The 14045-nt window shown below is 37.7% G+C and overlaps 1 protein-coding gene across 1 annotated transcript; it reads right to left on the bottom strand.

Moving 5' to 3' along the window:
• Window positions 1-1215: 1215 nt before the first annotated feature.
• Window positions 1216-14041, bottom strand: LOC139135529 (protein UXT-like). Its single transcript, XM_070702961.1, has 6 exons — window positions 13616-14041; window positions 11380-11461; window positions 9408-9481; window positions 8270-8377; window positions 5266-5329; window positions 1216-1904 (listed from the first exon to the last, which is right to left on the bottom strand). Exons 1-6 carry the CDS (start codon window positions 13696-13698, stop codon window positions 1842-1844), a joined length of 474 nt encoding a protein of 157 aa, XP_070559062.1. The 5' UTR covers window positions 13699-14041; the 3' UTR covers window positions 1216-1841.
• Between the last annotated feature and the right edge of the window lie 4 nt (window positions 14042-14045).

The following is a 14045-nucleotide window of genomic DNA, read 5'->3' as shown; positions in this document are numbered from 1 at the left end:
CAATGCGTAATATTATTACGCATTGGATCGACTCTCTACACATTTTTTCATTGTTATGAGTTTTCTATATAAGCATGTTTTATTCGTAAATGCGAACACTGTTATAGTGAATTATCTTACCAATGTTTTTCTTAACAAAAGCGAATGTGCTTTGATTAGAATTGAATGAGTTTGATGGTTTTGGGGAAACTACTATGTGGTAATGAAGAATGGGAAATGGGCAATGAAATGAGCAGACAGCAGGTGATTTAAGATTAAATGTTACATCTTCACTGCAAATAAAACCATAAGTGTGTCATAAATAATACAAACAAAACAAAATCATGTTTGTTTGTTTTGTTGTATGTGAGCCACGTCTAAGACACACCACAAAAGTACTGTTTCAGTCAGTAAATGTCACCTCAGATGCCACCAGAGAAAACCATTTCCACTCCAAAATTTCATTTTTCACCTTGCGAGAGGGGGGACACCCCCCTCTCGCGCTCTCCCCCCCCTCGTTCGCTACGCTCACTCGCCACTCAGTCGCTTCGCTCCCTTGCAGTCCACCCGTCTACTTTCTTAAATTACCCGGCTACTTTCAATGTAAGGACAACAATAACAAGTAAATGCCATAAATGTACATGATTTTACAAATATGTTTTTGTAAAGTGAATCAAAAATGTACATGTATTTACATAACTTCATTTAGTTTCTTGAATATAGTCTGTGTGCGATAGAACAGCATCTTGTTACTGGGTGTGAAAAACCAAGCAAACAAACATTGCACCGAAATTTTGTAAAAAAAAATATATCTCGAAGAAGGAAAGTGAAAAAAAAAGTTGCCAGCATATGCCCTGTAGAAAAAAAATAATTCATGGTGAAGCACGTGGGAAAAAAAATAATGGCTCTCCACCAATCTTCCAAGCCCCCCCCCCCCCAGGATATCAAATGGTCCACCCCTAACATGAACCTTGGTTCCAAGCCACTCCTACACAAAAATTTGAGTTGTGCAATTTGCACTGGTCTAACCACATCTTTAATGTAAGCAGTGCAGCTAAACCATTCCACATGATGCACGTGAGGAAAAATCCGCAACATGCAGTGAAAAGTTTCCTTTCTGTAGTAATCATCGGAACACATTGTATATAGCTGCCGAGTGTCATTACTGACCCTTTCCCCACATTCTCACATTTCAATTTTCTTAAAAATCTAAAGAGCTGTCCATTTAGTAAAACATCACATTTCACCAGTTTTGCCATTTATTTTGATAACTTTCTGAATACAATACAGTATTCTGTTGTGTTTTTATATGCACATGATTAGAAATTTCAGGCAATCTTCAATCTACCCCCTCAAGGAAGGTTTTTTGCCTGGATTCTTTTACACAAAGGGATTTCAAAGTCATTTGCGTCATGCCACTAGTGACAAAACAGCCTTTGGACAGACATACAAAGTAATTTCACATCATAATCCTGATAATATAAGAGTTGACTGACTTCTTATCGAGTGAAAGATTCTGTAACCTAAGGTGTACATCTGACATGGAAAGAAAACTAATTACAATCTGCTGCTTGGCAAGTTCAACATCATCCATGTATTCAGCACAATTCTATGGTGCCACTCTTCAATTTTCCTTTTTTTAGATAAATAGTTACAGAGATTTATCAACACTATGCTGCATGGGTACTTATGATATTATGAAAATACAGGCAGATATATGGTAAGTAAAAAATTGATACATAAAATTTAACAGTACATGAAATATGAATTCGAACACGGTCTTTGTGGAAGGACTGCCATTTAAACCAACAAATTCACCTTTTTAAATTATCTAAAAATTATTCATAAGGGGCAGTGTAAAATTACCATACCACGGTTTGTTTTTCTTCAGGAAGATCTTTGATGCCTTGAAGTTCTTTCAAGCCCTGAAGTGAATAAAAACAAGCATTGGGATTAGAATGCCAAGCATTCAGAGTGAACAAACGCTATAAACATCAACACTTGCCGTACAGAACCGTACAATTGTGACATATAGCTTCAACCAAATTGACTGACAGTGACACACAGCAAATACTGCAAGTCCGTCACACCTGCCAAGCACTGTCAATAAAGAATGACCGAGATTTACGTTTTCCCCTGCAGCCAATCTGGCATGCTAACTCACTTGTTTTTCAACAAACTGTGCTTTTTGATTCAGACTCAGCCAAGACAGAAGAATCTCGGGCAAATGCTAAACTGTTGTACACTTTAACTCTATCCTAAGGTGTATGTGAGTACTTTATTCGACATTTGGCACCCTAGTATAGTCAAGCACTGACTTTTATTATAAGAAAGTAGCACAATGTTCTTCAGGTGAATCAAAACTTGTACGATCAGGCAACGTCAAATGCTTAACAATAACGTTGTGTTTCATCACTTACTCCACCCAGGTAATACAGGGCTCGAAATCAGCTGTAGTCCCACGTCCACAGACTACCAACTTTTCTCTGGGACAACCAAAATCCATAAAATGGTAGCCAACATGGACTACCAAAGCCTGCGACCTGAAATTTACTCAGTACTCTGCATGCCATGTCCGGTCCGTTATTTTGGGACGAGCTAAATGCAGTCAAACCCAAATGGACATAGAAAGGCCAGAGTATGACTTTGTTATGCAAATTACGAAGACCACCCTGCGGTGGAACTTTGCAACAAAGTTTCAATATCTGAACTCTGACATACTTGAATGGCAGGCACGGGAAATGATGGCGAATAAAAACGCATTTTCATTGCATTTTGACAGGGTCTGTGATTTTGATTATAATGTATCAATCACAATTACACGAAAATCATGACTGCTCCCTACAGAAAGCCCATGGTCTTTTTAGCCCTGCTACAGTATGTCTCAGTGCTGAGAAGGTTTGCAACAAATTTCAATATCTAAACTCTGACGTTCTTGAATGGCAGGCACAGGAAATGATGGTGAATGAAAACACATTTTCATTGCATTTTGACAGGGATCGTGATTTGGATCATAATATATCAATCACAATTACATGAATATTATGGCTCCTCCCTACAGAAAGCCGATGGTCTTTTAGCCCTGCTACAGTATGTCTCAGTGCTGAGAAGGTTGTGTCATTGTCATGATGACTATCAAATTTGCATACAACTCTGAGCGTGAAAGGGGTTGTCAATAGGTCACCAAACTTTTGAGTATCACTATCGTCAATTATACCTGTTTCTGTGGGTATTAAAGGTGTGCAATATTCACATCCCAAGACTAGAAAATTCACTTCAAGGGCAGAATCTTGAAAAATAGCCTTTTCTTGTCTAGTTAAGGCAAAAAAAAGATACATGTATCCCTGAACTAAAATATGCATGGGCTACCGGGTAAGCCTAATTCACGTGCCACGTGCCACGTACCACGCGCCGCGTGCCGTGAGCCAAAGTTCACGATGCACGATTAGCATGTTAAGCTAGAAATAGGTGCATTTTCACTCTAATTCACTTTATCGATTCATCTTCACTGTTAAATCACATTTAATAGACGCCTTGTATGTGCATAAAGTGGTGACCTGCGATATGTGTGTTCACGAATTCAACATGTGCTGGCCGGTAAGGGACTGGAAAAAAATTATAGGGAGGGAGGGCGAATTTTTCAAAATGATGCTGAGAAAAGTGACTCTCCCCAATTGTTATGCCGTCCCTGTATGTGCTATAGTCAACATCAATAATATTTTATTTGACAAATATTTACTAATTCATAATGTGACGCCTCATCTCACCAAATAGGAAGGCTGTTGCACTAATATACTGGCAAATAAGTTAAATTCAGGTCAAAGGTCATCCTGGTTACTTGATATTTTTGCTGTACACTTTCCTCCCATGATGGCCGTCCAGCAAACATCAGACCTATAGCCATATTGGCTAGGTCAAATGTCATCCTGGTCGCTTGATATTTTAGCAGAAATCTTAGTTAACATAATCATCTCTGTCCAGTAAACTTGAGACCTCCACCTCTGTTAGCTAGACTATAATTTATAGATGTGCATAATTAGTGAGGTACAGGATGATTTGAGGGTCGAAGGTTGGTGTCCCATACCAGTCACAGTTCGATAGACACCAGCCGTCTTTGACTCTTACGTAGAATAAGCCACAGCTTAGTTGCAGAGGGGGGATAGGGCAGGTCAAAGGTCATAAATTCTCAAAAATAATATTGTAAAAATCTTCTTAATATTATCATGGCTTAAGACCTAGACACATTTGAAATATGGCAACCTTACCATATGGTCTACAAATAATGTACAGAATTTTGATTGATCAATTTTTAATGTTACAATTTTACATGCAGTGTGATTTTGAAAACTACTGGCCCTCCCTCCCTGTAATTTCTCTCGAGTCCCTTTCTGCATATGCCCCTTGATGTAGAATTCGTAAACACACATTCGCTGGTCACCGGTTCATGCATTTAGAATGCGGCATTGAAGCCCGAATGTTGATTTATCCATGAAAATGAATCAATGAATTAAATTGGAGTGTAAATGCACCTATTTCTAGCTTAACATGCTATCGTGCATCGTGAACTTTGGCTCTGGGCTCGCGGCTCGCAGCACGCGGCGCGTGGCACACGGCACGTGGCACGTGAATTAGGCTTACCCTGGGCTACCAGCCATTGTCACTGGGCTACCAACTTCAGAAAATGGTAGCCCAAGTGGACAACCAGGTTAAAAAGTTAATATCGAGCCCTGCAATACCTGCATCACATCACATGATGGATCTATCATCATCTGGAAAGTTGAGCAGTGTATCCTTCGAGCCAATTTTAAACCTCATTGGCTAACTAGTGTCCTTTTTTGACTCATGATAATTTTGCATTTGTTTGTACTGGTACAAGGTGGACTTGGGGAAATTTCCAGACATTACTATATGGACTCCAAGAGTCCAGAATTTTCTAACTTAGATGGGCCCACTGCCATCGAGACACAAAGATGGCAAATGTGGATGACAGTCCGAACAACAAAAGTCAACATGTGAGTCACCTGACATATTTAAAACATTGTATTCATACATGGCGGCAATCGTAAGACCTGAATTCTCTTTAAAAAGTTGGCACCTGGGGAAACCCATCTCCTTTCATGATGACTACGAATTTTCATGACAGCAACTGGACGTGATATTTTCAGTCTCCGACATGATACCGTTAGTCAAGGAAGCTAAACACTTTGCAAGAATCTTCGTATGAAAAAGCCACAGACATAACAGTGTGATCCAAGGTCATAGAAATTATCAGAAAACTATTCTTACCTCGAGCACTAATTTGATGTGAGCTTTTATCTTGGCTGAATCTTTGGTTAATTTCTCTGTCTGCCTGCAACACACAGAGGTAACATGTGCAGTGTAATTATTGGGAAATCGCAGTTGTCGGTAGCAAAGAAATACTGATAAAAAAATAAGAAATTATGCCATATGAAAACCTATCAGCTAAGAAATTATGCGATACGAAAACCTATCAGCTAAGACACCTGTGCACCTGCTGAATATAATTAAATTGTATTCTCTGTCAAACCTAAATATCTTCAAGTTTGTGTTTTGACTCAGACAGTTCAGTATTAAAATGAAAATCCTTCGATGGGAAAATTGGAAATGTTGCAATGTACATAATGGATGAGGTTCAACAAAGTTGTGCAAACATTGCCAGAGGGTAGGCCACACGCTTGTGCTTTTTACACTCAACAGATTGCTGGAACGTGACTCATCAGACGTTCAAACAGTTAATTTTCTCATGGCTATGGCCCGTGGGTGTGACAGTATTCAACCGTACTGCGCAATATGAAGTCTATCAAAATCCTATCTACACTGCAATTGAGAGTTGTCCATGATTCATTAGGGTTCATTTACGCACACATGCTGATCATTTTTAGCACCCACTCCCTGGGTAAATCAAATACAGACAGTCTTTAAAGTCTTCAATGGTAACAGTGATTCATTCATGCAGTTTCATAGCCAAGGCAATTATTTTTTATAAAGTCATCGGCTAGTTTAGTTGCTAAATGACTTGACCGCATTCTACATTCTTTGAAAAAGAGGAACTGGAATGATAAATCTGTTTGAGATCTGTTTGTGTGAAAAGAAATCCACTGACTGCAGATAATGAACACCTAAGTGCTCACGATAGACAGGAGATCTGCCTCATCAAATTGAAAAGCTCTATTTGTGGTTGATTCCAAGAGAGCAAAATACAAACGATTTTGTTGAGTAAGTTTTCATCACTTCTGTAAATCAAAGTCTAAAGACTGCCCTTTACACCATTTGCCACACAAAGCATGATTTATTTCATAAAAGGATATTATCACTGTCAAATGATTTTCAATTATTTGGTGTCAACACAATTCAGCTCCTCACATGATCCTCTTTCATTACATATAAATCCACTATGTAACTTTCTCTACATCTAAAAAAAAACTCTGGTCTTCGACTGATCAAAAGCAATGCAGCCATCAGCAGAGCAGTTTTAGCAGATGACCGACAATCAATTACAATGCAGAGCTCTGATCAATATTAACGATTGCCCTAGACATCACAATAGCACCAAAATGCCAAACTTGCAACACTAGATATTTGCCGGATGTAATCTGGATATCTTTCGGAAGCTCTTGCCGGGTGACCTAAAGGTTGGAGGAACATATATACGTCTGATTGCCCACTTTTGATTTGTCATTTTTGCCCTAAATCAAAATATAATACCGGTAGTGGCCATAGATCTTCTGAATACTTCTCGTTAAAAGTCAGAACATATCTACTTCAAGTTAATTTACGAGAGAACAAAGTACACATTGCTCTTTTTGCTTTGAGTGTGTAAGTACAGGATACAATGACAATTCTCTCAAAGAAATTATCAATATTCACTGTTCAGACAGCCGAGACATTTTTTAAGTTTACTTGAGATTGCATCATTTACTAGTGACTTCTAGCTTCTCTGAGACATGCAGCTGACTAGAAATATTACTTCTCCAAAGCAGGTCTTACATGCATTGCATATCAATTGTACACACACACTCACATGTCAGAATAAAGGTGTTAGATTCTCAAGCAGTACACCACAATTGATTAACAGTTTGTATGTGAGCGCCGCTGAGGAGGGTGTTCTCATGGCAACTGATGTTCTTGGCCATGCAGGAGGTCACTCGTAATTGTTGCAATCTAAAGTAAAATTTAAAAAATCCTGGCAATCTGAATAGTGCTTTGCAATAATTTCTTTAACAATATGGCTCTAGTGACACCATTTTCTAAAAGCTGAGAAGAATTCACCACAGCTTCTCTCTAGGTTTGCACAATCAATGGAATCTTTTTCAATCCTTGCTTAGGAATTTTTCAGACCTAGCAGAAGACTAGACGCCAGAAAAAAAGACATGATCATTTTAATAATTTGGTCACTCTTGTGTGATAAAACAATGCAACATGGCTGCAAAAGAATTATACAACAAAAAGTAGCATTCATATAACAACTTAATACAAAAACTGGTACATTTGAATATTCTAGTTGACACTCATCCATACTGGATCAGCAGAAAAAATCTATCTACTCTGAGTACATCAATAACATATGCCAGAAGTGATAATTACACTAGTATCAGTGTTTCATTTAACCCTTTGAGTGCTGCAAATTTTCCCTCTGAAATTTCAGTGCAAAATTTATAAAGTTTTATGAATTTTTTGTAATTTGTTTGACAGTTTTGGACTAAACGGACATCGCTTTTAATTGGCTACAGTTTTTGATCAAAAGTTTGGAAAAATCTGAAACAATTTTTTGGGTTACACTTTTATAAAGGTGACAAAAATTGACCTAGGCACTCAAAGGATTTAAATATGGTATGATAGAAAACGTTTCATGCTATAACAGTGGTGAGTCTAACTGAGTACTTATTCAAAGAAAAAGGTTATGGCTGACCAACGCTGATCAACAGCTGCAATCTAAATGCCCTCCACAGCATCTTCTCAACCTTGTCAAGCATAGTAAACTATTTTTACTTATCTCCTAAACCACACATAAAGAGATATTTGTTTTCAGCCATGACAAAGCAGAACATGACTTCTATGAGAGAAAATGTCTACGGAAGCTCATTGTAACTGGCTTCCTGCCATCCCATCCCCAATGAGTTTGTTTGAAAGTTGACTACCCCATCTGGGCATAAAATGGTGCAGTCAAGGCAATTCTAAAATCACCTACAGAAATGCCTTCTGATGATCAAAGCCATACCAATCAAGTGTGAAACACTGATGAACTATCTTGTAGTCAAGGGCAACTTACTCTGTCAGCAGTTTTATCTTCTTTTCAATAAACCTCAAAGCCTCGGGTAAGGTGAACTCCACAAAGAAGCCAAATCCCACTGCCACAAAGATTCTAGATGCATCTGGTCTGTTGATGTCAAACAAGGATATTTCTTTGTAAAAATCATCACATGTACCATGAGTAAAGGTCAGCATACGTGTCTATTTGCAAGTAGGTGATTAAAACGTGACTAAAATACTTTATAAAATGGCTTTATGTTGATGTGGAATTTGTAATGTGCAAAATATTATATCAATGTATACAATGTTTGAGGTTATACATAACCTGGCATATATCAGTGTTTCCGCTTCCTACTTGCAAAATCTAAGTATGTGACTGAAAAGCGAGTTAGGTGAGCAGATCTTTCCATGCACTAGCCAAATTGCCAATGTTAGATTTCAAGGCATATTGCCTGTATACCAGAACCTATTGCAACAATTAGCTGACAACGATGTTGTTCAATCTTTGCACAATTACAGTGAAGAACTGTATATCACCCTACGACCAGTACATATTTAACACCCAAATATGTACAACTTGTCAATTGTATGCCTTACAATTGTAGAATCTTCAGTTGCACTGTCACCAAAGGACATTGGATTGTGAGAGTGGATTGATGACAGTTAGAATTGAAGGTCATTCCCTATCAAACAAATATGAATATTTTTGTTCTCCACATTTTAATGATATCATTAAACAAGATCACAGGTTTGGCAGATTGAAATTCTGGATCAGCAAGTAAATTTTGATCTGTCCATTCTGGGATACTTCAAAACATAGACTACCAGTAGTTCACTACCCTTTCTTGGCTGTTTACATCTTTTGAATGCGCCCTCAACGATAAGACGTAGCCACTGAGTTGGCATGGCCAAAAACAGTTGTTGACTATACTCACCTTGATCAAGCCAACAAAGGGCTGTGAAAGGATCTAACGGAGACAGTGTATCAAATTGAGAATGCCAAAACAATGCTGGATATATGTAAATTAGTATGAAAATCAAATAATGGACTTTACGGAATCGATAAAAATGTGCAAAAAAGTTTCCCATAAAATTAAGGGATTTTGTATCGGGTACTAGTACCAGCATTATTTGCAAGAAATGGTACACTGACTTACACTGTTGCTTGTACATAGAAGTTGCAACCGAGATCAACTCTGGTCTTCAATCCATTTTTTTCCAGCTCTGATTCCTATCAATGACAGGGTGGATATCGTTACTAGTGGTGAGTGGAATTTGAAATGTGTGATTCCTGTGATGTACATATATTTTTTAATATCTCAGATATTGGTAAGGGAACATTCAGCCTGTTCACCCCCCTATTCCATGTAAACAGGTCCACAATCACCATTGATAATGGTGGGTTTGGGCCAAACCACGTTGGCTAGAGGGTTCATCATCGTCTTTCCACAAAGTTAATTTTGTCAGAAGTTTTCATTTGCTCAGGTGATGTGTCATAAAATATGAGAAAGGAAAGTTCAACACAACTGCCAAATGACTGTGTAATTTTGATACTTTAACAAGAAACATCTACATCCAGACTGTTAAGGGGCAATGAACAGATTATCTATCAAAATCAAATGAAGCTTGCAGTAGATAGGTTGATTCAAAAACTCATCAAAATTTGAGCGCATTTTCAACTATGCACACTCTGGTGATTGTGAACTATAACCCCCCACCCCCCCAATTTGTGCAAGAATGAGATGATACAATATTCAGTGCAACCTTCTCAAAAAATTAATTTTCACACCTAAAAATTACGCACCAGAAACAACAAGCTAAGAAAATGTCGACAACATTTCTAGCCATCAACATTTTTCATGATATTTGTGCTTGAGGTTTCATTCACAGATTTTAATGTCCTGATAAAGATATTGCATCACGTAAAATGAAGGCCCAAGCAATACAGCTCACAGCGCTTTTCCATAACTATAATTATTATCGCCTTCCATTAAGCAAATTTCATCCAAACATCCTGCAGCATTTTCACACAAAAGATGGTACAAAGACGTTCTCATGGGTTTTTTTTAATATCAAGCACAGAAATCTTGTGTAACTCACAGCAACAAGAATTTTTAAAAATATGTGCATGACAGTGATTCCTGACTCAGTAACTTTGTAATAAACAGCGATTCCTTTTGAAATCCGCCGCGATTTTTATGATCTAGATACTTAGGAGGCTTTGGCAGCAATTTCAATCACTTGATACGACGTACTGTCTCATAAAATATGATTGAAGACCTGAAGAAAATAATGATGGCTTTCCATAAAGTCTCACATCTCACATCTAATCTAATATCTTATGGCATTTACACGGCATATTGCAAAATGACTTTGCTTAAAGATTTGTAATCACTATGTCACATTACGTTTGAGCAAATAGTGACAGCAAATTGTACAGATCCTGAGATCTATTTTATTAAACATAAATTTACCAGTATTATATTATCCAACTACACAGCAACAAATAATATTTGCATTTTAGACTGTTGAACATCATGCACTGAAGATAACAACAATTTATAAAAGAAAAGAGTATAAAAAACAAGATTAATGTACAGATGATAAATTACAGTCCAAGGGCAAGGCCTTGGCAAAATTTAGCACTTGCTGTAAACAAAGTAATTTAGGTGTACCTTATGAGGGCACTCTTTGCAGAGCGTTATGAGGTGCTATTCAAGCACAGAAAGCAATTAAGCGACCATCGATAATTAACGCTGATGCACTACAAATGTAATTCCTTTGTTCACGGGAGGGGGTAAGAGCTCATTTCATTTTACAAAAGTCAAAATCATGTAAGGACTTTTGTGTTGTTTCCTAATCTTGTTCTCATGCAGTGTCGAACGAAGAAGAACAGGCGGAGAAATAAACCATATGCAGCCATGGATGTAAATCTTACAGTGTTGCTTTTTCCATTTTACATAGGAACTTCTGTTTTGAGGGGGAAGGGAGGGGGTCTTAACTGAAATGAAGGAATCAGGTTTGTCATGCATCAGCTTTAATTATCAACGACCCCATGAGTAATATATAGAGAGTTTGTTGCCCAGGCCTAACTACAACAATGATAATAAAAACGATTGTTTTACTCACCTGTATTTTCTCAATAACTGTCCTCAACTGAAGGTACTCAGAAATTTGACTGTATAATTTATCTCTCGACTCATAAACTTTCCTGAAAATATAAAAAATAAAATATAGAATGAACTCCATTACATTCATCAAACATCATTTTCACAAAAAATCATTAAAGTGAATCAAAAGTATAGTGAATGCAAGTTTCCTATATCAAGGTACCAAGTCAAAGTGGCACACACTGTAATGTACAGAAGTATTAGTAGGTCATATTGGTCAAATTACAATGATATCCATATCTTTAAGCAAGAAAAAATCTGCAAAATCATGCTTGAATATGCTTTTAAAGGGTCAGTAGCCATAACTCGCGATGGATTTTATGCTATTTTTGTTTTGTATATCACTTGCAAGTTCTGGTTCTACTCCCCAAAGCATGTTGAAAGTCCTATTTGGCTTGCAAATAAAGCACATATATTATATGCATAGCATCCTAGCATGCACTGATGTTGTTTTCATTTGTCTTCTAGACTAGACCAGAATTCACTCGCTTTCAATAATTACAAAGGACTTTATACATGTGCAGGCCGAGTTGATTAGCTGGTTACTAAGTATCTCAACATGCAGTTGACATTCAAAACAAAAACCCATTATAATATGTTACAGCAACTGGTCCTTAATTTAATGGCTTTCAAATTTTCGAATCTGTTAAAATAGGCCTCTCCTGGTTTTAACAAATGATCCTGATTGGACGTTTTTGAAAGGAAATGAAACATTACAACAGTGACATCAAGCAAGACAATGAAACATCATGAGTGTTTCTCTGAAAATACAGCAAATTAGCGTAAAATAATGCGTTGTTGAGGAAAACATGGAAAAACAAAAACAGGATCAAATGGCACATTTAAATTACCTGGTAAGGTCGGTTGGAAATGCAAATGGTTTGTAGTTTACTTGTGTACACTCTTGCATGCGACTACTGTGAGCGTTACATATCCCTTTTACTGCTAAGTCCATATTTCACCAATGATGATCAAGATGGTTAAAATTAGTGAAGCACAACATATTCTATATGTCTATATGGTGTATTTTAACATAATATTGAACATTTGACGGCTGTTGGACTAAAGATTCTATGACATACCAAGCCAAGTGGGTGAAAATACATATGGTTTTGGCTAAATACTACTTTTTACTGACTTGGCAGATGGGGAAGTGATATTGTCTGGCAGGTAAAGGTGTATACCAGTAATATATGACATAAAATATATTATATCAAATATCAAGCTATGTATAATGACTGTAAGTACAGCAATAGTTGTCATTTATTACGACTCCAGTATTGCCACCACTTCCACACCTCTTTGAAGTTCCTGCATGGTGTTATGGAAAGCACCACAATCCCTAAACCAAAGCACACATGAGATCACATAAGTTGTCGAATAAGATCAGGTGTGCTATTGTTCACAGAGGCAGCTAACAAGCTTATTTTCAAGAAATTGTAACCAAAGATATTTTCAGTGTTTTTAAGTGTAAATATCATTTAAAAGACTTTGGGGAAAAGAAAATTTTGGAGCGGAAAGTAAAAGCTGTTCACATCTACCTTCCCTTCATTGTTTGAAAAGTTTCCCATCTCACCAAATGTTTTCCTCTCCCCTCCCACTACCAAACTCCCAAGTTCCCTCTCTCTCCTAACTTCAAGTTGCAAGAACTCCGTAGTGCCCTATAACGATTTTGTCCTTCCACTAAAGTGCGCTTAAAATGAAAATAGAACCAAAAACATTTTCTCCGCCAGCTGACATAAAAGCGATGCCCTCTTCCATCTGATGCGATAGAATAAAATAAATGCGCTCCTGCATTCAAACCGCTTGCAACACCTTTCACTCAAATGAATTAGCTTCATTGGCTCACGGACAGACTGTGATTGGCTGCCCCTTTCATACCTGTGCCACTGTGGTCAATCGTACTTTAGCTGCAGTACATGTACAGTATCTCCCGAGGTTTTGCCTGTGTGTATTTGCCGTCCGACCCAAATACTGTACTCAAGCAACTACTGTACTGCAGCTAACCATGGAGGTAGTAGAGAGTGTACTGCCAGCTTCACTCTTATCTATCGCAACACCAAAGACATTGGATAACCCTAAAAAGAACACTGTGTTGATATACTTGTGCAGATAGTGCGACCATGGATGTAGATCTATTTTTTACATTCATGGTGCGACATGTCGAGTCTCACAACCACAACTTCCGTACGTACCTGAGGTCAGCTCTGAGCACTTCATTCACAAACCGTTCGTACTCTAAGACCTTTGCCGGGATTTCTTCAGATGGTTGTGCCATTATATGCGACTAAAACTGTTGAATTATTTTTCTAGAAGTTCAACCGTGCTTACGCCCTTAACCAAACCAACCATTTTATGTGCTGTAAAGCTTCCATGAAACCAGAAACTTCATTGTTTGGACATGTGCGACGTCAGCTGAACCCTCTTCTGCTGTGACCCTAACATAGTTCAAAGGTTATGTCATTTTCGAGACTATGCGGCTTTATATCAGATGCAACGGTTCTTCAAAGTTTCTGTCCCCCAAATAATTGTTTTTTGAAATAAAACTAATAAATATGAAATGATGAAGACTCCTGCACAGGTCCCCATCCATGAGAAATTATTGAAAAGGTTGAAGTCTCGCTT

This window comes from Ptychodera flava, chromosome 6 (genome assembly GCF_041260155.1).
Source record: "Ptychodera flava strain L36383 chromosome 6, AS_Pfla_20210202, whole genome shotgun sequence".
Taxonomy (NCBI): domain Eukaryota; kingdom Metazoa; phylum Hemichordata; class Enteropneusta; family Ptychoderidae; genus Ptychodera; species Ptychodera flava.
This window is presented reverse-complemented; position numbering and strand designations above follow the sequence as displayed.

Bases quoted from the DNA above. Each gene is read 5' to 3' on its own strand.
- LOC139135529 (XM_070702961.1), bottom strand. From the start codon at position 13,698: ATGGCACAACCATCTGAAGAAATCCCGGCAAAGGTCTTAGAGTACGAA. The intron at 5,330-8,269 runs GTAAGTTGCCCT...TGTGTGTTGCAG, and splicing joins AAGATAAAACTGCTGACAGA to GCAGACAGAGAAATTAACCA. The intron at 1,905-5,265 runs GTAAGAATAGTT...TATTCACTTCAG, and splicing joins ACATCAAATTAGTGCTCGAG to GGCTTGAAAGAACTTCAAGG.